General features: G+C 48.6%; 1 protein-coding gene across 1 annotated transcript in view; it reads left to right on the plus strand.

The window, feature by feature from the left end:
• LOC135916812 (phospholipid-transporting ATPase ABCA3-like) overlaps window positions 1-24,505 on the plus strand; it is a 420,918-nt gene that overhangs the window by 367,982 nt on the left and 28,431 nt on the right. The window contains exon 20 of the mRNA XM_065450250.2: window positions 633-846. Within this exon, the coding sequence (XP_065306322.1) occupies window positions 633-846 (214 nt within the window). The remainder of the gene's footprint in view (window positions 1-632; window positions 847-24,505) is intronic.

The following is a 24,505-nucleotide window of genomic DNA, read 5'->3' on the forward strand; positions in this document are numbered from 1 at the left end:
GCTGACATCCACTAATTGTCTAAATTTCATTGCTTAACGACCACCATGGGTGACGATTCGGCTTTGTGTGAACGAAAAAGCTAGACGAAACTGTCATATAAGTCTGTAGGGGACACACTGTAAATAAAAGAATCCCAATCGTGCTTTGGTATTCTTTCATCAAGACGCTTACAATCAAGTACTGATACCTTTTGCTGGCTGCGCAAAGGTGCAGGCTGGTTGGAACCAACTATGCTAGCGGTCGTCTGTATTTCTGCAAGTGACATTTCTTGTCTAGCATCGGGACGATGCTCTCGTAGTAAGGGACAATTGACGCGTGTATTCTATGCAGACGACGACGACGATGGGAGCACTAACGGACTCCGCCTACTGTTGCGGTACAACGCGGACAGAACACAGGGAGACGTTCTTCACGAACAAAAGGACAATGTGTTCAAAAACAGAGCAGAGACACGTCTTCTTCGTCATCATTCAATCTCACTCTGACCCACTAGGCGGAGCCCGTTAGTGCTCCCATCGTCGTCGTCGTCGTCGTCGTCGTCGTCGTCTGCATAGAATACACGCGTCAATATCCTCGCACTGCAGCCGTTGTGAAAAACAGCCGAAATTTTCTTCACCTGTGTTTCCTGCAGCATGGATGACTGTGAGTCTGTGTGCGACCGCATCGCCATCATCTCCGAAGGCCGGCTGCAATGCCTCGGCAGCCTCCAGCGGCTGAAGGACCGCTTCGGCGGGGGCTGCACGCTCGTGCTCAGGCTGGCCCCCAAGGAGCGGGTGCGTGAGAAGGAGGTGCAGAAGTCGATACAGCAAATCTTCGCTGGAGCCAAGCTCAAGGACTACACTGAGGTACATTCACTTTTGCACATAAGTGCACAGAGGAGTAGCCACCCTTCGCCGATGTGACAGCTTTACTACAGTGGTTCACGAGGACAGAGGCAGTAAACAGGATGGAACATTTGCCCTTGTACCTGCTTTGTTTCGACTCTCTAGAACCGTTGAAACCGAACTTGAACGCTCACGTAAAAGTAGCTGAAGAAAGACAGAGCGCTTTGAGGAAGTAAAATGCTGGAGCGCAAATCGCCAACTACGGCTTGTATTATGTCATCATCAGCAGCAGGCACGTACCCAGGCTTATTTTTCGGGGGGGGCCCACCACCTCCATCATCATCATCATCATCATCATCATCATCCTGTTTTATGTCCACTGCAGGACGAAGGCCTCTCCCTGCGATCTCCATTTACCCCTGTCCTGCGCCAACCGATTCCAACTAGCGCCCGCGAATTTCCTAATCTCATCGCTCCACTTAGTGTTTTGTCGTCCTCGATTGCATTTTCCTTCTCTTGGTACCCATTCTGTAACCCTAATGGTCCAACGGTTATCTAACCGGCGCATTACATGGCCTGCCCAGCTACATTTTGTCCTCTTGATGTCAATTAGGATATCGTCTATACGCGTTCGCTCTCTGATCCAAACCGCTCTCTTTCTCTCTCTTAACGTTATGCCTAGCAATCTTCGTTCGATCGCTCTTTGCGCGGTCCTTAACTCATTCTCAAGTCTCTGTCCCATATGTCAGCACTGGCAAAATACACTGATTGCACACCTTACTTTTCAATAATAATGGTAAGCTTCCAGTCAGGAACTGGCAATGTCTGCCGTATGCGATCCAACCTATTTTTATTCTTCTGTGAATTTCCTTCTCATTATCAGGGTTCTGTGTGATTAATTGACCTAGGTAAACGTACTCCTTCACAGTCTCTAGTGGCCGACTGGCGATCCTGATCTCTTGTTCCTTAGCCCGGCTATTTATCAGTATCTTCATCTTCTGCATAATAATATTCAACCCCACTATTACACTCTCTCTGTTAAGGTCTCCAATCATTTGTTGTAACTCGTCTGCATTGTTGTTGAATAGAACAATGTCATCGGCAAACCGAAGGTTGCTGAGATATTTGCCGTCGATCTTTACTCCAAAGCCTTCCCAGTTTAATAGCTTGAATTCTTCTAAGCACGGCAGTGAATAGCTTTGGAGAAATTGTGTCTCCCTCTCTGACCCATTTTCCTATAGGTATCTCCATGCTTTTCTTGTGTAGAATTAAGGTAGCTGTAGAACCTCTGTATATATTCTTACGCGAAGGACGAGCCAGTGAGACGAGAAACAATTTAAAGATTATATTTACAACAATAGTTGCAGCGCTGACCGGTTAGATTCACAGCGCGAGCCCAGTTCGTTCTTCCTCCTCTTTTCTTAAGTGATGGCGGCCACGCACCTCGTTCAAACAAACAAATACCACACGCATGTAGCAATATTTTTCAAGCTTTTTACGTAAGCGTTCTGTAGTCCTTGATTACGTAGTGCCTCTAGACTGCTGGTATCTCTACTGAATCAAATGCATTTTCGTAATCTATATAAGCCACATAGAGAGGCTTATTGTACTCTGTAGATTTCGCGATAACCTGATTGATGACGTGGATGTGATCTATCGTAAGGTATCTCGTCCTGAAGCCAACCTGTTCCCTTGGTTGACAAAATCCAGTGTTGCCGTTATTCTATTGGAGATTATTTTGGTAAATATGTTATATAATACTGGGAGCAAGCTAATGGTCCTATAATTTTTCAATTCTTTAACGTCTCCTTTTTTGTGGATTAGTATAATGTCTGCATTCTTCCAGTTTTCTGGGACCCTTGCAGTCGATATACACTTCGTATAAAGAGCCGCCAGTTTTCCAAGCATTATGTCTCCTCCATCTTTGATTAAATGGACTTATTCCACCTTCTCCTCCCGCTCTTCATCGTTTCATGTCTTGCAGCGCCCTTCTGACCTCATCGCTAGTTATAGGATAGTTTCTGTATACTGTTCATTACTGTTTCTAATTGAGGTGTCGTGACTCCTCTGGGTACTGTATACAGGTCAGCTTAGAATTTTTCCGCTGCTTTTACTGTATCTTCGAGATTGCTTATGATATTATCCCTCTTATCGTTTAGTGCATACATCATGGTTTGTCCTATGCCAGGTTTCTTTTTTACTGATTTCAGGCTGCGTTCATTTTTTTACGGCTTCTTCAGTCTTTCACATGTTATAGTTTCGAATATCAGTTATTTTCGCCTTGTGGATCAGTTTTGACAGTTCCGCGAATTGCGTAACGCTGTGCGGCCGCCAGTCCCATACAACCGCGTAGAGCACAGGACTCTGCGATTCTAGACGTACTGCGCTCACCGAGAAAGGTTAGAAAAACACCCACATAAGTACAGCAGAGAAGTGGCTACGTGAGGCGGTTCGACCGATAACTGTAGAAGCGTCATTCAAAGCAAGTAATTATTCTCGACTTCCGGCGGCGTTTTCTCTACTTCCTTTTTAAATAAAAAGATGTTGATCCATAAATATTCTCATAAACAACGGCTAACATTTTTATTACTCGCTTTTGCTTGCAGTTTGGTTGTTGCGTTGGCTCTCGCCCTTAGTAGATCGCTTAATTTCTCAACTCCTTGTGATTTTTGTTTCCGGTTTCCAATTTTGCACAAAATGTGCTATACAATTAGGGAAAACAGACGAGTTAACAGGCGACAGTCGTCTTGCTTGTGGGTTTAAGGGTTATTGCAGGGCTTCATGATGGGCGTTCTTTCACATTATTTTATTTCCCACCTTATCTAACCTATATCACGTGTATATGGTTCCGGGCATCTGCCAGCGTCGCGGCGAGCCGTAACTCAACGAAATAATGAAGCAAAGGGAAAAGTTAAACGCAATTGGTGTTTTTTCCGGCCGCAACTCGTTCCATGAGAGTACAGACCAGCTGAGTAACAGCCGCATCCCTCTCCTGGTCCCAGGATCAGCCTAAACAAAGAAGGTTGAACTAACAAAAGCAACAGCTATGCGCGTGACGGTTGAATAGATGGCGACAACTGAGCGCATCTGGAGTTAATCGCGCGGGTGCGGAATCTGAGAAAACTGTCCTTCACATTACAAGAGATGCCGATAACTACCGCCATATAAAAGGAGTGAAAAAGGCAGCATAAGGCTGACAGATGAACAGCTGCCAAGTCTCAACATTAATCTGGCAGCGCTTTAGGAATGTGTGAGGAGTGGTGGCGTGGGTGGGGAGGGGGGGGGGGGTATGCCACTTGATTTCGGGGGGGTGGGCCGGGCCCCCCCCTGGGTACGTGCCTGATCAGCAGCCTGGTTGCGCCCACTGCAGGGCAAAGGCCTCTCCCATACTTCTCCAAATACCCCGGACATGTACTGATTGTGGCCATGTTGTCCCTGCAAACTTGTTAATATCATCCGCCCACTTAACTTTCTGCTGCCCCCTGCTACGCTTCCCTTCACTTGGAATCCAGTCCGTAACCCTTAATGAACATAAGTTATCCTTCCTCCTCATTACATGTCCTGCCCATGCCCATTTCTTTTCCTTGATTTCAACTAAGATGTCATTAACCCGCGTTTGTTCCTTCACCCAATCTGCTCTTATCCCTTAACGTTACACCCATCATTCTTCTTTCCATAGCTCGTTGCGTCGTCCTCAATTTAAGCAGAACCCATTTCGTAAGCCTCCAGGTTTCCACCCCATACGTGAGCACTGATAAGACACAGCTGTTATACACTTTTCTCTTGAGGGATAGTGGCAACCTGCAGTTCATGATTTGAGAATGCCTGCCAAACGCACCCCAGCCCATTCTTATTCTCCTAATTATTTCCGTCTCATGATCCGGATCCACCGTCACTACCTGCCCCAAGTTGGTGTATTCTCTTACGACTTCCAGTGCCTCGCTACCTATCGTAAACTGCTGTTCACTTCCTAGACTGTTAAACATTACTTTAGTTTTGTGTAGATTAATTTTCATGCCCACCCTTCTGCTTTGCCTCCCCAGGTCAGCGAGCATGCATTGCAATTGGTCTCCTGAGTTACTAAGCAAGGCAATACCATCAGCGAATCGCAAGTTGCTAAGGTATTCTCCATCAACTTTTGTCCCCAATTCTTCCCACTCCAGGTCTCTGAATACCTCCTTTAAACACGCTCTGAATAGCATTGAAGAGGTCATATCTCCCTGCCTGACGCCTTTCTTTATTGGTATTTTGTTGCTTTCTTTATGGAGGAATACGGTGGCTGTGGAGCCGCTGTGGATATCTTTCACTATCTTTAAATACGGCTCGTCTACAAACTGATTCCGCAATGCCTCCATGACTGCTGAGGTTTATGCTGAGCCTGGTATTTATGACCTGCACATGTGTGGCCATGCATAATAGAGGAAATTGCTTTTTTTTGCTTTAAGAGGGTCCCCGTACAGTGATAAGCTAAAGGAAAAGAAATATGAAAAGGGAGGGACCCTAATAAGAACTACTGACCCTAATGACCCTAATAAGAACTACTTTCGATAAGTGAACGGCCCAGAGGGCTGAACTACGAGGGCTATGACTGATAATTTTCTATATATATATATATATATATATATATATATATATATATATATATATATATATATATATATATATATATATATATATATATATATATATATAAATATATATATAAATATATATATATATATATATATATATGTGTGTGTGTGTGTGTGTGTGTGTGTATATATATTCATCTATGGGATGGAATGCGAGCGCTGTTGCTTTCTTTCTGCGTGTAGTAGTTAAGAGAACGAGTTTAATGTAGGAGAAAAAAAAGAAAGAAAAATTACTGAAGCATAATTCCAGCGCCGTGGTTGTAATGCGCACCCGTGGTAGAGAAACGGAAGAATATATAAACGTGCGTGGCCATGGTATGCACGCGAAAGACTGCCTCAATAAATTTAGAGACTTCAGACCATGTTTCGTTAACAACCGATAACATGGAAATCAGTACTCGAATGCGACGAGAGAAATTATTGAGACATGGAGAATCTCCTTGAAGTAAGCATGGCTTGCGAGAGAAATGCTTGTAAGTAATGAGCATTTTGAAAAATGAGGGAAGGTGCCGAGTAAGGTGCCTGGTGTAGTCTCGTGCGGCTTGTTTCTAACCTATCGCAGTGGCGTACGTATCGCACGTGTTGGTGCCACTGATCTGTCCGGTCATCTCAACAAGTACGTAATCACAAGCGCTCTAGCTTTGCGGTCACTATTCAGAACGCGTACTTGCGTCTTAGGTAAACGTTTCATTACGCTTACTCACGTTTCTTCCTTTAGTCCATATACAGGACACGTAACCTGAACAAGAACTTAATTTGCGTAACTTACGCACTCCGCAGAACCCTTTCCAAAAAATGCGTCTCCTAATGACTCGTTCCACGCACGCTTATTAGAGAAGTCAGAATACGGCTGCCCTCAACACACACGAGCAACCCTGTCCGAAATCTGCTTCCTTCCGTCCGCACCGCCACGCGCTAATGGAACTAAGAGCTCTTCTCAGTGCAAATTACGCACTTACTGAAAACCTACGCGCTTAACCTTAGAAAATTCAAAAACACTTGAAAAAAAAAGAAGTATAACACACATACGCTTTATAGGGATCTCACTGAGAACCTTGACACTCAGATTACTCACACATACACAAAAAAAGAAAGCCTATCTACTCATTAATGGACACCTCGCGAAACTACATGTTTACATAAAACGCATCTTTCCAATCTTGGAGTTTCGCGAACAAAAACACAAAGCTCATACCTTACATATTGAAAAAAATTCTAGTCTCAAATCGCGAAGTTTCCAAATGCTAAAAAATTGGCTGAAGGCTTTGATTGGTTAAGCCTAGAAGATTGCGAAAGCAATACCCTTGGCTCCGCCTTGTTTCGGCTGATGGTGTGGACATGGTTGCCCTTTGTTAAACTTATGGCTATACATCATCCGATATAGCGCAATGCAGCGCGCCGACCACTGCGCGGAGGTGAGCTGTAGCCCCATTTATCCTCCTAGCGTGACCTCACACCAGCGAGCGCCCTCTCTCGGTAGCGCTGCAGCAGCGGCGCGCAAGGCTTCGCTTCCACCATCGACGCCGCGAGCTGGTGCCTCGTCTCTCGGTCTGGCGTGACGTCTCAACAGCGAGCGCCCTCTCTCGATAGCGCCGCAGCAGCGGCGCACAAGGCTTCGCCTCCACCATCGATGCCGCGAGCTGGGGCCCCGTCTCTCTGTCTGGCGTGACGTCACACGGTCACGTGACGCGCAGCTTCGTGAGGAGGCGCCACTACCACCGATAGGTCGAAGGTGCGAGCAGTATTGCTTCCGCAATAAAAACAGCACGCGTTACTTCTACGGAAGCTTTCTTGGCCTACCGTTCCAAACGTTTGCGACTGACTCTTACTTTTGAGCCGTACTCGAGGTGGTCGCGGTTCAAAAGCTATTCTAGCTACCCAGGAACAACAAAAGGGCCGACACACTATTAGCTCCTTCAACAGGTTACAGTTTCTGGCCAATTTGCGTCCTGGCACCACGCTTTCATCACTAACTCGACTGCCCGCGCCGCGACTCCCTACTAACTCGTCTCGTCTTGCCACCTGGCGCTCCTTCGCCTTACATGCTGCACTCCGAAAAGAACGACGGAGCGACGAGGAACTTAACTGCCCCATGCGTTTCGTCCGCGTTCGCGCAGAACATGCCTCTCGGTCTCTTTGGCTGGTGGCTCAAACGTTTGATGCGCCCACATCGTCAACGACGGCCGCACCTTTCTTTTCGTCGCGCCCTGCCTTTTTGCGTCCGTCGTCGAATTTGGCTGCGTTACATTATTCACCGTCTTTTGGTCTTTACCGCGCTTCTTTCTACGCCGCTTTCTCTTTGAACTCGCTTTCATGCCGCTCTGTCGTGCCTCGTGCTAGCCGGTACACATCTCTTCGGTCCGGGTCGGTCTCTTACCCGCACAGTCCGATTAATCCTTAACTAAATCATCCCTCTCTTGGCTACCTAGACAGGCGGAGAGCTGCACCGACCCCTGAACAATCCACTTGTTTTCCCTTGAGCTACGCAGTTCGCAATACTGTGACCTGCCCTCAACTGCATCGTCCAGCTGGCACTTCTCTTCGGCACGCAGATCTGACTCGACATGGGTGCTCACGTCTGTCGGGTCAGCACTGCTCTGTGTTTCGTTAGCTACCTCGTTACGTTACAGGTGACGCACACGTGTGGTGACTGTGCCAATTCATTCACATCTGGCCTAGCTGTCTCTACAGTGCTCTGTTGGCACAGCACCGCGTGCTCTCACTACGGCCTTTAAAGGCCTCTGTTGCCACTAAGGCATCGTTAGCGGCTAGTCCTTTCCGTTCACCTATGAATGGGCCGCTAATCTCACAGGCACTACTTTTCTCGTCGGCTTTTGATGAAAATCCGCTAGATACTTCATCATTCTCTTGCTCTGTACCACCTACAGAATTTTCAGACAGCAGTTGTCTTTGTGCCTTTACCTGCTCAAAATATTGTCTCTTTTTCCAATGCTGCCTTTTCTTTCTCGTGCTTTTGCTTACGTTCGTGTCTCTCACGCTTACGTTCGCGACGCTCTCGCTCCCGTGGTTCTTGTATCACCTCCCAAGTAATCTTAATGCTTTCATCATCATTGCCGCTATCTTGAATCGCCTTTATTATAGTTGGCTTTTTCATCTGTTCGTCCACCTCAACTCCCGAATCGTCGCACACCAATAACAAGTCTAACCTCGTCAACCTTCTAACATCCATGGCAGCTGCCCCGACTGTTTTCCTTAATTAATTTGTACAAACACACAGTATGCAACAAATTCCCGATTCCTAGAACTATCAAAATAAACACACAAAATTTGAACTCTGGCGAATCAAAAGGAAAAAAACCACGCGATCACTTATGGTTGCAGCACCCTGCCATCTGGTCTATTGGTCCACTGTTCCCAATTCCTCAGGACTCTCTGGGTCGAAGGCTCGCTCCTCTTCGCTGTTCCCAGTTCCTCAGGACTACTTTGGACGAAGGCCCGCTCTTCTTCGCTGTTCCAACTTCCTCGGGGCTTCTTTGGACGAAAGCTCCTTTTCGCTGTTCCGGGTTCCTCAGGTCTCTCTGGGTCGAAGGCTCTTTCTTCTTCGTTGTTCCCAGTTCCTTAGGACTTCTTTCGACGAAGGCTCTCTCTTCTTCGCTGCTCCCGGTTCCTCAGAATTACTTTGAACGAAGGTTCATCCGTAGCGCTGCCACCAGTTGTTGGAGTTGAGGACGATCCCACCGCTGTCAACCAGTTGTTGGATCTGGAGGACAATCCCAATTGGTGTCCCTCAGATTTTGGACCTTGCCGTTGGGTGCGGGAGTTGGCCGAGGTTGAGGAGGACTTTGAGATGAAAAGTGGTGGTTTATTTACATTATTTACAGTGAGAGTACAAAGAAATTAACAGTCATAAAGTCATTACGGGCCGGCAGCAACTCCGACGCTGCGGCCCGTGGCAAGAAGATCGAAAGAGATGAATGAAGGAATGCTCTCTTGCTGCTCTCGGTCTCTGGCTTATAACCCTTTCGGTGTCTCGAAGTCACGTCACGTTCGGCCAATCGGCGAGCCCGCTCAGGCTGCGTCATTTGCGGTGAATGGTAGGTGCCCGTGCGAGTGCACGTCACATTCGGCTCACAGGGTCACACCTTGGGCACCAGTTGCATGGGGTATTATTTGTCTGTGGTATTGCCTTTACGGTCTGCAACAACCGTCACAAAGGCGGACGGGAGGGATTGCTCCCAGGGCTTCGCGGTGCATTACGGCCGTCGTTGCCTCGCGGCTTGGAAGCGCCGTCACAATAGGCAGATGGGGGGAGACCAGTTGTCTTCGAGCGAACTTTCAGAGCTGCAAAGCAGCTTCCTCGTGACCCATGTTTCCTGGAACAGTGCCAGGCTCCCGCTATACTTTCGGAAAGAGTCAAGCAGAGGGACAACAGCTCCACATGCGGCGCACGAGGTGGGGGACGCGAACTTGTTCGCACGTGCCGCGCCTCGGGAACGGGGTAGATGTGCTTCTGTGCTCCTTAATTAGCTGTGACGCGGTTCCATGTGGCCTGGTGAACATGAAGTAGGCTCAGGAAAACGTCCAGCATCTAACAATGTGCTAAAAGGCATCCCCGACGTCGCTTTCAATTTTCTTGTTTTCGGCAATGTCTGGACTATCGACGCAATCATAAAGGAAAGCCATTGCCTTGAACAAGCTAATTGCCGCCGTATCGCACACCACATTACGCGGCTACCCAACACTGCTGCTACGTGGACATGTGATATTCGACCGCGTCAGACCACCACCTGTGACGATGTTACCCGTATTCTTCGCCGCGAACTCGAAGCCGCCTGCTCGTTAGCTTTCTCTACGACGCCTCCCGATCCGCCAGCAACCACAATTGCCCTGATTCAGGCCGCCGTCAGACAGGAATTTGAGAACATGGGTTTGAACTCCGCATGCTCCAAGTCTCAAACCAGCGTTCCCCAGTTCTCTAGCTGACCTCCTCGTCCCCGGCAGTCCGTTTCTGCCACATCTCACCGCAACCCGTCCGAGTGGCGCACCCTTGATGACAGGCCAATCTGCTTTCACTGCTGTCGCATTGACCACGTCGCTCGTCACTGCCGCAACCGATGACCACCAGCTCCTCCGGCATACGCCGCCGCTTCTTCCCGCACCTTTCTACCTTCTGTTCCCTATACCACCCACCATGGACCCACTGCCTCTGATGTTCCTGCTCCGAAACTTCGTTACAGCCGCTTGCCCTCACCTCGACGCCATCAGTCTCATTCGCCGCAACCGCGCCACTTCTCTTCGCCGCCTATCGCCTCCCGGATCCAGCCGGAAAACTAGGCACTGCAGCTTGTGCAGGTGAAGCTGCGCTGTCGAACCAGCCCTCAAGTCCTCTGCCCACGTTACCTACGAACCGAAACCTTCTTGACAATGACGTTGACCCCTATCCTGTCACGGATCTCATCGATACAGGGGTACATCTATTCAATATGAGTGCTGCCTCCCGACGACGGCTGAACAAGCTCCTCACCACAGCGTTGGCACGCGTCGTCCGCGCTACGAATGGCGCTACTGTGCCTATCATCGGCATGTGTACGGAACGTGTCAGCATCACCGGCCGCCACACTCCTGTCCTCTAGACCGTAATTGCTCATTACCTCCACGACCTCATTCTCGACCTCCATTTTCTCTCTCCGCATTCTGCTCTTATTGACTGCTCTTCCAGTACCCTTCGCCTTGAGTTGCCGATGCTCGCAGAACCTTCTGACGCACCCCACTGCCGCTTACGCCCCACCTGCTTTCTTCGCCTGCCACCAAGGTCAATAGCCTTTATTGAACTGTTGTCTTCCCCACCAGTTCCTGATGGTGAGTACCTCGTCACTCCTCTGCCCGACATTCCAATACAGTACGACGTTACCATACCCCCCAGTATGCTTACTATTACTGCGAACCACACTCGCATGCCTGTATGTAACTTTGGATGGGCAAAGCAAATTCTACCGCAAGGTATTTGCTTTGTCACGGTTGATTGACTCGCCGACCATTATGTGGCAGCGTTATCGACCGATGGTTCTCGCGAGCTTAGCATGCCCTTCGCACCAGCCTCGTGTGCCGATCCCAAAATAAGCAAAATGGTTGTGACGCACCTGTCCTCTGCGCAAGCTGAAGACCTTTGGCAAGTATTCTCGTCCTACCGAGGTGTTTTCGACTTCGGCGATCGCCCTTTAGGCTAGACGCTCGCGGTCAAGCATTGGATTCTTACTGGTGGTGCCACGCCTATTTACCGACGACCATATCGAGTTTCTGCGTCGGAACGCCGAGTAATTCAAAATGAAGTGAACAAAATGATAAATAAAAACATAATTTAGCCTTTTTCGAGTCCCTGGGCGTCACCTGTGGTGTTGCTTAAAAGGACGGCACGTGGCGCTTCTGTGTAGACTACCGTCATCTGAACAAGATTACTAACAAGGACGTCTACCCGCTCCCACGTACAGACGACGCCCTGGACTGCCTGCAGGGTTCCAGCTATTTTTTGTCTTTTGATCCTCGTTCGGGATACTGGCAGATTGCCGTTGAAGATATGGACAAAGGAAAAACCACGTTCATCACACCTGATCGCCTATACCAATTAAAGTACTGCCATTTGGATTATGCAATGCTCCTGCCACCTTAGAGCGTATGATGGACTCCTTGCTCCAAGGTTTCAAAAGGTCCACATGCCTCTGCTACCTCGACGACGTCATCGTCTTCTCGCCAACATTTGACACTCACCTTGAGCGTCTAAGATCTATACTTGATGTATTTCGAAAGGCAAAGCTGCAACTTAACTCGTCCAAACGTCGTTTTGGCCACAGACAAATAACTCTTCTGGGCCATCTCGTTCACGCTTCCGTAGTACAGCCTGATCCCGACAAAACTCGCGCTGTCCGAGAATTTCCCGTTCCGGAGACAGCCCCAGACGTTAGAAGTTTTGTAGGGCTGTGCTCGTACTTTCGTCATTTCGTGCCAGATATTGCGACAATTTCTAGACCCCTCACTAATGTTTCGAACAAAGGCGTACAATTCTCATGGGGTACTGCAGAAGCCGCCGCCTTCTCTCGTCTCTTCACTCTTCTAACCACGCCACCCATTCTCGCCCACTTCGACCCTGATGCCCCTACAGAATTGCGTACAGATGCCGGCGGCCATGGCGTAGGTGCCGTCTTACCCTAGCGTCAGTGGGCCCAGGATCGCGCTCTTGCTTATGCGAGCCGCCTCCAAGCACCATTGGAGCGCAACTATCGGTTGCGAAGTTCCGTCCTTACCATTACGGTCGCCCTTTTTCCGTAGTCAATGAATCTCATGGTCTCTCCTGGCTATCATCACTAAAGTATCCTGCAGGCCGGCTCGGTCGATGGGTTGTGAGGCTGCAAGAATTTTCATCTTCCGTGGTGTACAAGTCTGGCCGCCTGCCCCAAGACGCTGGCGGCTTGTCGCGTTACCTTGTTGACGGCTCTGACTCCTCCAATATTGTCAGTGCTTTATTCTCTGTATCAAAACTGCTTCATTTCGCCGACGAGCAACGCCGTTGCCCCTACATCAGAGCACTCATCCACCGTTTTGAACACTCTCCGGCCGACGCCACTCTACGCCTCTTCGTCCTCCGCGACGGTACTCTGTACCGTCCTATAGCCTTCATCCGGACGGCTCAGAGTTCCTACTTGCAATACCTAAACACATCCGCTCCACCGTTCTAGAAGAGCTTCACGACGCACCAACGGCAGAACATCTCGGCGTATCTCGAAACTATGACCGTGTACGTCACCGTTTTTCCTGGCCGGGCCTTGCCCGTTCCATACGACGTTACGTCGCCGCTTATGAACTTTGCCAGCGACGCAAGAAGCCTTCCCAGCTCTCCGCTGGTTACCTGCAGCCGCTCGACATTCCTGCCGAGCCCTTCCATCGTGTCGGCTTAGACCTCTACGGCCCATTTCTACATCAGGAAACAAGTGGGTTGCAGTCGCGGTGGACTATGCAGCGCGCTACGCCGTAACCCATGCTCTGCCGACCAGTTACGCAACTGATGTTGCAGACTTCCTCCTACATGATATAATTCTGATGCATGGTTCTCCGCTTCAATTGCTAACAGCCCGTAGCTGTACGTTTTTGTCCAAAGCTATCGAAGACATCATGCGTGCCTGCTCAATACAGCATAAATTTACCATCTCCTACCACCCCAAACGAACGGCCTCACTGAGCGTTTGAACCACACCCTTACAGACATGCTATACAAATACATTTCAGACGACCACCATAACTGGGACCTGGCTCTACCTTACATTACCTTTGCCTGAACTTTTCCCGTCTCGAAACTGCTGGCTGTTGCCCGTGTTACCTCATGTATGGCCGCGAACCGAGGCTACCACTCGACACTGTGCTCCTGTCCACCACAGCTTCAACTAGCGATTATGCCCGTGATGCAATCGCCCATACTGACCATGCACGTGAACCTGCGCGCGCTCGTCTAAAAGTGTCTCAAGACAAACAGAAGCAACGCTACGACCTCCATCACCGTGATGTCTATTTTGTGCCTGGCACATCTATATATATATATATATAGCTTTCATTGAGTACGAGAAAGTGTTTGATCCTGTCGAAACCTCAGCGGTCATGGAGGCAATACGGAATCAGGGCGTAGACGAGCCGTATATAAAAATACTGAAAGATATTTATAGCGGATTCACAGCCACCGTACTCCTCCATAAAGAAAGCAACAAAATCCTAATAAATAAAGGCGTCAGGCAGGGAGATATGATCCCTCCAATGCTATTCACAGCGTGTTTACAGGAGGTATTCAGAGACCTGGATTGGGAACAATTGGGGATAAAAGTTAATGGAGAATACCTTAGTAACTTGCGATTCGCTGATGATATTGCCTTGCTTAGTAACTCAGGGGACCAATTGCAATGCATGCTCACTGACCTGGAGAGGCAAAGCAGAAGAGCGGGTCTAAAAATTATTCTGCAGAAAACTAAAGTAATGTTTAACAGTCTCGGAAGAGAACAGCAATTTAATATAGGCAGCCAGGCGCTGGAAGTCGTAAGGGAATACATATACTTAGGGCAGGTAGTGAAGGCGGATCCGGATCATGAGACGGATATAATCAGAAGAATAAGAACGGGCTGGGGCGCGTTTGGCAGGCATTGTCACATCATGAACAGCAAGTTGCCATTATCCCTCAAGAGAAAAGTGTATAATAGCTGCGTCTTACCAGTACTCACCTACGGGGCAGAAAGCTGGAGGCTTACGAAAAGGGTTCTACTCAAATTGAGGACGACGCAACGAGCTATGGAAAGAAGAATGGTAGGTGCAACGTTAAGGGATAAGAAAAGAGCAGATTGGGTGAGGGAACAAACGCGAGTTAATGGCATCTTAGTTGAAATCAAGAAAAACAAATGGGCATGGGCAGGGCATGTAATGAGGAGGGAGGATAACCGATGGTCATTAAGGGTTACGGACTGGATCCCAAGGGAAGGGAAGCGTAGCAGGGGGCGGCAGAAAGTTAGGTGGGCGGATGAGATTAAGACGTTTGCAGGGACGGCATGGCCACAATTAGTACATGACAGGGGTAATTGGAGAAGCATGGGAGAGGCCTTTGCCCTGCAGTGGGCGTAACTAGGCTGATGATGATGATGATGATATCGCGTGCTCCGCAAAGTGACAGATAATCATCATCATCATCATCGTCAGCCTGGTTACGGCCACTGCAGGGCAAAGGCCTCTCCCATACTTCTCCAACAACCCCAGTCTAAGTGACAGATGTCACCTATGAAATCGTTCTAGGCACGAGCCCTATGTCCTCCGCTGTGACAACCAGTGACATTGTCCACGTCACCCGAATCAAGCCCTACAACTCTCCACGCGCCTTAGTTATTTAACACGACCATAACGGCGCTTTTGCCGCTGGGGGGGGAGGGGGGGGTGTAGGATTACGATATCATTGAGCAACGCTCAAGAGAGGAGCCGCCGCGAGAACGATGAAGTTGGTTGGGGCCTTTGGCGCGAGCGAGTGTTGGTCTGGCAGCCTGGCACCAGTGTATATAGCCTGTAAATAGCCTCTTTCGTCTGTGTCTTACCACACGTAACAATATCAACACTAGAGACACAAAATCTATTCGTCGGCGTCCCTATCGGGTATTGCATGCTGAACGTCGGTTCATCCAATTAGAAGAGGAAAAAATGCTCCGCAAAGGGGTCATCGAGCCATCAGCCATCCCTTGGGCTTCGCCTGTAGTCCTTGTGAAAAAGGAAGATGGTACCTGACATTTCTGCGTCAATTATCGCCACTTAAACAAGATCATGCGAACGTACGTCTACCCATTTCCGCGCATTGATGACGCCTTGGACTGCTTGCACGGAGCTAAATACTTCTCGTCCATCGATCTTCGATCCGGTTACTGGCAGATTTCAGTGGATGAAATGGGCCGCGAGAAGACTGCCTTCCTCACGCCGGATGGCTTATAACAGTTCAAAGTTATGCCTATTGGCCTATGCAATGCTCCTGCGACATTTCAACGTATGATGGACTCTCTTCTGCGAGGCTACAAATGAACCACCTGTGTTTGTTACCTTGACGACGTTATTGTTTTTTCTTCCACGTTCGGCAGCCACCTTACCAGACTCGCTGCAATTCTTGCGGTCTTCCGAAAAGTCGGCCTTCAACTGAACTCCACGAAGTGTAAATTCGGGCGCCGTCAGATTACCGTGTTGGAATTACCGGTGTCCAACCAGATCCGGAAAGAGTTCGCGCCGTACGCAGTTTCTCTGTGCCACGTTCTGCTTCTGACGTGCGCTGCTTCGCCGGCCTGTGTTTTAGAGCGCAGCTCTTTGGCGTCCGTTCCTGGGTTTCGCGTCGTCGTTGTCGGCGTTGTCGTCGGCCTCGTAACCAGCTCCGCCCCCCTTCGCTGGAGTGGGAGACGAAGGACGCGAGCCGCGAATGGCGGAGACCAATGAGAGCGGCCCCTTCAGTGACGTGCGCGCGCGATGCTGGTGTCATGCGGACCCTCCTTACGGCTCGATGCGCACTCGTGTCTGGTCTCAGCCGATCCGCTCGTTTCGTACTATCGTCTGCTCGCGCCAAAGCTCTCGCCCGCGCCTGTTTGGTTCTGTTGGGTCGGTCTCGTTCGCGCTTGTTTTGGTAGTTATTGTGTGAGATTGTTTCTTAATCTGATTGTATGCGCTATGCGAATTGTATAGTACTTTCTGGAAGCCATGCGGCACCAGCGATCACACTGGAACCTTTGACGAGTCATGTATAAACGCCGGCTCGCTTGATGCGCAGATCAGATTTTCGACCATTACCGACTCTGCTACATGTCTCTCTCAAATTCTTTGCTTCAAAATATCGCGAAATGGAAACACGTATAGAGCTGCGCTCAAAATTCGCATTAGGGAGTATCGTAATCGTCGGATAATTTTTTTTACTTTGGCCATTTAGTCAAAAACTTCGCCGACGTTGCTCGGCCTTTGACCATCTTCTAAAGAAGAACACTTCATTCTCATGAGCGGCGAACGCGTGAGCAGGCTCACGCGTTCGCCGCTCTCATCGTAGTTCTGACCACCCCTCCCATACTTGCCCACTTTGATCCTTCTGCACCGACCGAATTCTACACTGACGCAAGCGGCCACGGCATCGGCGCTGTTCTCGCTCCACAACAGAATGGCACCGAGTGCGTGATAGCTTACGCGAGCCGCCTGCTGTTACCTGGCGAGAGAAATTACTCCATCACTGAGCGGGAGTGCTTGGCTTTAGTTTGGGCTGTTGCCAAGTACCGGTCATATTTCTATGGCCGTGCGTTTTCGGTCGTCACAGACACCCACGTACTCTGCTAGCTATCTTCGCTCCTGCACCCCAGTGGACGGCTTGGTTCCTTGGCTTTGCGGCTCCAGGAAATTTTATTTAGTGTCCATTACAAGACTGGAAGCCTCCACAAGGACGCTGACTGCCTCTCGCGTCACCCCGTGGATCGTTCCGATCCTGTTGCGCATGATCTGGTGACCTGCGTGATGGCTTTGACACATGTCCAAAGTGCGCGCTGAACAACAACGCGACGCACCCTTACAGTCCATCATCGCCGGAGTGCAATCTGGCAACACTGACGGTACGTGCCGCATGTTTGTGCCGGATGAGTGCATCCTCTAACGCCACAATATCAACCCTGACGGCCCTGAGTTGCTGCTTGTCCTTCCTCATCATCTGCGATCCATCGTTCTCGAACAACTTCACGATGCACCGACGGCGGGATACCTTGGAGTTTTGCGTACATACGACCGCGTACGACGCCGGTTCTTCTGGCCGGGTTTCTACCACTCTGGCAACTTGCAAAATGTGTCAGCGCCGGCAGAAACCTCCCCTGCCATCTGTCGGCCGACTCCATCCCATTGAAGTTCCCTCTGAACCATTCTTTCCCGTAGGCCTTGACCTGCTTGGCCGTTTTCGGACGATGACTAGAGGGAATAAGTGAATCACCGTCGCTACTGATTTTGCGACATTCTGTGCGATAATAAAGGCGTTGCCAACTAGTTGCCCAACAGACGTCACCGATTTTCTCCTTCACGACCTCATTCTCCAGCACAGTGCACCTCGACACTTAGTTACAGACTGCGACCGCTTGTTCTTGCCTCGAGTTGTGGATGACCTCCTCCGCTCTTGTGCTACTGAGCACAAGCTGTCCACTGCCTACCACCCACAAACGAACGGTCTTACCGAACGTCTCAACTGAACACTCACAGAGATGCTGGCGATGTACGTTTCCAACGATCACCGCGACTGGGACGCCACGCTGGTCTACGTGACATTCGCGTATAACATGTCCCGACATGCCACCGCAGGATATTCAGCCCTTTATTTTTTGTATGGTCGCGACCCCACATTGCCCTTTGGCACCATCCTACCTTCTCTGCCCCGCGTTGCTGCTGAGTACCCTCGCGAAGTCATCGATCGAGCTCATATGATGCGTCAAATCACCCGATCTATTTTATTAGCCTCGCAGCATCTGTAAAGAGAGCGTTATGACCGCTGCCATCGCGATGTTTAGTATATATATATATATATATATATATATATATATATATATATATATATATATGTATATATATATATATATATACATACATATATAAACGAGAAGAAAGGGGGTTAACCGAGGGACTCGATAATTATTAGTCATATAATGAGAAACCAACAAACACTGACACCAAGGACAACATAGGGAAATTGCATGTGCTTAATAAATGAAATAAAGTAATGATAAATTAATGGAAATTAAAGTGGATGAAAAAACAACTTGCCGCAGGTGGGAACCGAACCCACAACCTTCGCATGTCGCGTGCGATGCTCTACCAATTGAGCTACCGCGGCGGCGTTTCCCCATCCACTTTCTTGGGTATTTATGTGTACTAGTAGAACCCTGGGAGTGTTAGCCAGCGCCCCCACTCACAGACCTTGGCGGCGGACGTAGAACGTCTTTGCAACAGGCGCCTTTAGAACTAGTCTTGTGCGAAGCCTTTACGTCGAATCTAATGAATCGTCCGTATACTACCAAAGGACATATTTGTGCCTTTCGTATGCCTTCAAGGTAAAATCAGCTGTGGATCATCCATGTCATTCAATTATTCACGACTCCTCCACGGCCAGGCTATTCCGTTATCACCCAGGTGTCCGGCCTCCTCTTTCCCTCCTGTTGGAAGCACTCTCAGAAAAAAACAGGGGTCTCTCTTTTAGAGAATGTCTTAATGGCCCCCTCTCGGCTTCCACCGCCTTGGGAGTGGCAAACTATCCAATGTGACATCTCTTTCTTTGAATTATCGAAACAAGCACCTGAGGCTCACATACAGTCACATTTTATTGAACTTAAAGAGAAGTATTGCTGTGACGAATATTACACAGGTGCTTCGAAGTCTCCTGCTGGTGTTGCTTACGCAGCTCTCGGACCCTCATTTTCAACATCAGGGCCACTAAACCCACACACCAGTATCTTTATGGCAGAAGCATGCGGTATACTTTCGGCTATTAAACACTTAAGGCGCAGAAATGTCGCTAAGGCTGTTGTCTTTACAGACTCATTAAGTGTCGTGAGAGCCTTGATTAGCTTACGAAAGCATAAGAATCCCGTTTTGAATGAGCTGTATAGTTTGTTGTGCTCCGCATATATCTGCAACCAAGCGATTATGCTATGCTGGGTACCTGGCCATAAACGTATAAAAGGCAACGTAGCTGCTGACGAAAACGCTACGTCAGTGAGTTTTAGCGACACAGATGGAAATATCCCATTCCTGCCACAGACCTAAAGCCCTTTCTGCGCCGTAAATTGAGGAAACATTGGCAAGCAGAGTGGGATACAAAAAAAATTGAATAAGTTACACATTATAAAACGAAGATTGCGGAATTGGATAAGTGACAAAACAGCACGGCACAAGAAAGTACTTCTTTGCCGATGAAGAATAGGACACACTTACAGTACTCACTCCTACCTCTTGACTGGCGGGGACCTTCCTACTAGTAGCAGGTGCGGCGATTGCCTGACAGTCCTCCATGTTCTTATCCAGTGCCCTGCAATAGAAACGGAGAGGAAAAAGTATTTCCCTTCTGCATATCGGGAAAATATACCTCTCCATCCTGCATTTTTTCTTAGTGACGAACCGTTTTTTAAACTGCAAATAGTCTTGGATTTTTAGCCGAAACCGACACTCTGAAAATAATTTGGCCAGGCAATTTTTGGCACGTGACTAACAGCCCTGCATTCAAGGGCTCTCTTGAAACTCTGGTGTCAGTGTTGTTTTATTGCATAATGTTTTAACGACAGCCCATTGCCATAGCCCACATCACGACCTAGTCGCCGTCATTATTTTAGCAACTATATATTCTACGCCACATACAGCTACAGATTTTAGGTCCTTTTACAGCCATGTGACATCTACCATGAGGAATTCATTGTGCACGCCATCCATAATACATCATCAACATTACCCCTTGTCATGGCACTCTTTGGCCAAATCTGGCCCTTGCGCCATAAAACACCACACATCATCATCATCATCATCATCATCATCATCATCTCTTCTCTGGTGTCCTGTCTGCACGCCTCACCTTTTTTGCATAACGAATCCTTACCAACCAACTCAGATTTCTGTCGTTGTAAGACTATTACGATGTCGGCGACCTTTAAATTTCTTGAGTGATGTGTGGGTGAGCGATCAGCCGTTGGTAGTCGCAACAAATATTCATGTTTCCATCGTTTCCAGAAGTCATTCAACAGTTTGTCGATGTTGAAAGCGTCGCTGATAGTCGTTGCGATCGTGGCTGGTTACTAGGTCTGACAATGTCTTTCCGTTTGGTAACGTCGTAAGCTGCTGGCCCACTAGGAAATGCACTGGCGTGACGGCTACAGGCTGGCCTGCCTGATTATCAGAACACGTTAGAAGCCGTGAATTGAGCACCACTTCAATAGTAGAAAGTTCCGCGTACAGACAACTTCGACGTATAACTTTGTGAAATGCTATTTTTACGGTTCTGAAAATGCGTTCCCACCAGCCTGCCCACCATGGGGCCGCTTCGACGATGAACTTCCACTCAATTCTTTGGTTAGCGACTTCAGCCCGGAACTCGTCTTGTCGTGCTCTTAGGACCCAGAATCGTTCGCGTACGTTGTGTATCATCGCCGTTATTTCTCCATGCATGACTCGACGATGGGAATCCGCAAATACTAGCTCGGTGAACGATGTCGACTTAGAAGTAGCAATAGATGCTTCACGTCTCGGCTGTCTGTGAGGTTCTGTAGTCGTCCTCCGACGCGTAGAAGCCCGTGCTCGTCGAGAAATGGGTGTAGCTGTGCTACCCATGAATTGCTGGGCGGACCTTGCCTTTCCAGCAGCCAACTCCTCTCCTCAGGAAACGATTCAGATTGAACTTGGCGGATCCAATGTCTCTCAGCTGCCAATATTTCTTCAGCAGTGGTAACTCCCGCCTTTTTAATCTAGCATTTAACGTTGGAGGCAAAGCGCAGCACCCATGCTGTGACACGGAGAAGCTTGTGCAGCGGAACTGAATTTCTTGGCGTCCAGCAGTGGAGTTAACTGCACTGCATTTCCTGTAGAGTGAAGCGCCGTTCGTTTTGTCGCTGTTATCTCTAGGATGCCGTTGATTTGGGGCCGTGAATGCTTCACAGCTGGCCATTTTTTCGAGTCCTTACTCAGCCGAGCTGAATCTTGCCACCAGTCTACCTCGGTAGCCAGTGCGTCTAAGGCAACACCTCGGGTCAGCATATCGGCAGGATTAGTTTCTCCTGGACAATGCCGCCAGCTACACTCCGAAGCAATAGACAGAATTTCTGTGATTCGGTTCTTCACAAAGACGTCTTAAGTCCAAGGCGCTCGCTGTAACCAGCCACTATGCTTGGGTCTGTCCAATGCAAACATTGCGCTCTTGGCATTAGACCTCCGCAGGTTTCCACTATGTATTTTAACTGCCTGCTTCCTGTTAACGCACCTATTAGTTCTAGTCTCGGCAAAATAGAGCTTTCAGGAGGGCTATCCTTCACTTAGCTACAGAGTGCTAGCCACGCTCCCATTCACATCTTCTACACGAAGGTATACACAAGCTCCGTATGATTTTGTGTTTGCGTCGACGAAAACGTGTAGCTGAAGGTCTCGCGGTTCTGCAACTCCGCTCATGACGTGACGGGGAACGTTGATTTTCGACAATTGACAACTCGTTTCTCCAGTCTTGTCATTTTTCTGCTATGTGATTAGAATGGCCTTCGTCCCACTCGAAGTTCGAAACCCATAACTGCTGAGACAGCATTTTTCCTTGCACTGTAGTTTTGCGTCAGAAAACAGCCAACGTGTCTGCGTGTCCATGAGTTCCTTCCTTTAGTGCAATTCCCATAGCATCCAACGTCCTTAAGGACTCCAGTGTGCTTTCATCACCACTTCGGATATTCCGTTTATGAAACTCGTTTTCGTGACAGGGCCTTGCAGCGTCCAGCTGAGAGTGGTCTTGACTGCGACCAATCCTTGTACTTTCGTGCTGCGTATGATGTCGCCGCTAACGATGTTCCAAATTTATCAGATCCTATGAGCAGGCTAATGCCTGTCTCGCCACATCCTCGAGGCACAGTTTGATCGTCCCGCAGTCGGTAACTTTGCTTGCGTAATTTGGCTGCGAAGGAACATTCCATAGCCGTGGCGGGGATGTCGTGGCAAATTACTGGCATTCCTATCGCTTCAATGATGTGCCCGCTGTCATCAAATTCACTACGCAGACGAACTTCGACGACACTGCCATTTCTCACACGAGAAAGAGCGTCTGACGCAAACGTGTTCAGTGCTAGGCTGTCTCTCTAATGATTTTTAGTCCCAACCGCGCCTTCAGGTCCTCCTTAATGAAAGTGCGTTGACTGCCTCCGTCGAAGATGCCCCTGATATAAGACGTCTCGTTAAAACTGACAGTCCAGGAACGAAAAGTCTGTTAATTAATGGCCTCGTAAAGTTGACAGCTTGTAACGGCAGTTGACCGCGTACTCTGTGCCTTCATTGGCTTGGTAGCATCAGATACGGCGTTATATGACTTCTAGCCGCTTCTCGCTCGATAAACTGAGTCGCACATCGTTGAAGCATACCTGCCTTTGCATGCCGTGCACACCAACTTCCGCCGGCACTCGTGTGCGCGGTGGCCCTTTATAGTACATCGGTAGCACCACATAGCTTGACGCAGCCGGTTCTTTTTCTCTGATATGGCCAACGTAGCACTGCATGCCTCGGTTGCATGTCTTGTAGATTTGCAAAAGAAGCATTCGTTGCGCATTTGTTTCGATTCTTCCAATGCATACAGGACTGATGACGATGGCACATTCTTTCTGTGGGACCCGCCGCCTTTTAAGGAGGATGCAAATAAAGCACACTGATCTCTCGTTTCGAGCTCTAACTGTGTATATCGCAAGAGCTGCTCGAGTTTCTTGTAAGACATTGTGGCTGCCTCCCCTGAAGCGGAGGATGCCGTGCCTTGTGCGTCATCCCGGAAACGGCTATGGCGGTGGAATGCCACGACGATTTCCTGTGGCAGGGTCTGAAGCAGGACGTCGACGACGTCCAAACTGCTAGTTGAAACTTCTAAGACGTTGAGGCAACGCACACTCAACTGGACTCCATCATACAGCCTGTGTACCTCTCTCGTATCCGATGGAGACGTCACGGGCTGCAGTTCACGGAGTGCTCTGAAATGATGCGGTACAATACGGCTCCTGTCCCCGCACCTCTGCTTTACCAGCTGGATGGTACTCTCATGGCGCGCTTAAGGCTGGCCGGCAATGGCAGTTGCTGCTTCCCCTACCAGGTAGTTGCGGCCGTAATGGAATTATCAGTCATGCGCAGAGTTATCAGTCGTGCGCAACTCGCGTGGACCGCGCCATTGAATTGTTCCCAAGACGACGTCCATTGACACACGTCCCCATGGAAAGGGTTCTGTACGATTCTGTACTTACCTATTATATCGACAGCCTTTATTTATTGGTTATTCTATATCTTCCTTTGCCTTCTTTTTAATCCTTTCTTAGACATTTCAAATTTTTTGTCGCATAGCCTATATAACATTTGTACTTTGCCTATTGTAAGCATATATTTATTTTTAATTATCTGTTGCAATAACCCCGTGTTCTTTGACATGTGTCATTCCTGTGTTTCATTAACGTGTCAATTACCACATATTTATTTATTCATACGCTGTATCTGTTTCATTTGCTGTGTTTCGAACTTCAATTATTGTAAGCAACTTTTTGTATTTGTTTATTTTTTTCATTAACTTCATGTTTTCTGATGTCTGTCGTAGCTATGTTGCCAAAATGTATTAATTCATGCAATGTTAAATTACTAATAGGAGGTCCCCCTGACAGTTCTTGTAACTCCAGGACCTCCTTCTGTACTAATGATGAATGATGAAATAAAAAAAAAGGGGTTGATGGCCAGCGTTGGCAGACGAGGTTCGAAACTCTCTAATGCAACTGTACTAAGCGTGATCGAGGGGGTAGTCTCCTCCATGCTTCCGAAACTGAGATCTGCGA

This window comes from Dermacentor albipictus, chromosome 1, assembly GCF_038994185.2.
Source record: "Dermacentor albipictus isolate Rhodes 1998 colony chromosome 1, USDA_Dalb.pri_finalv2, whole genome shotgun sequence".
Classification (NCBI taxonomy): Eukaryota; Metazoa; Arthropoda; class Arachnida; order Ixodida; family Ixodidae; genus Dermacentor; species Dermacentor albipictus.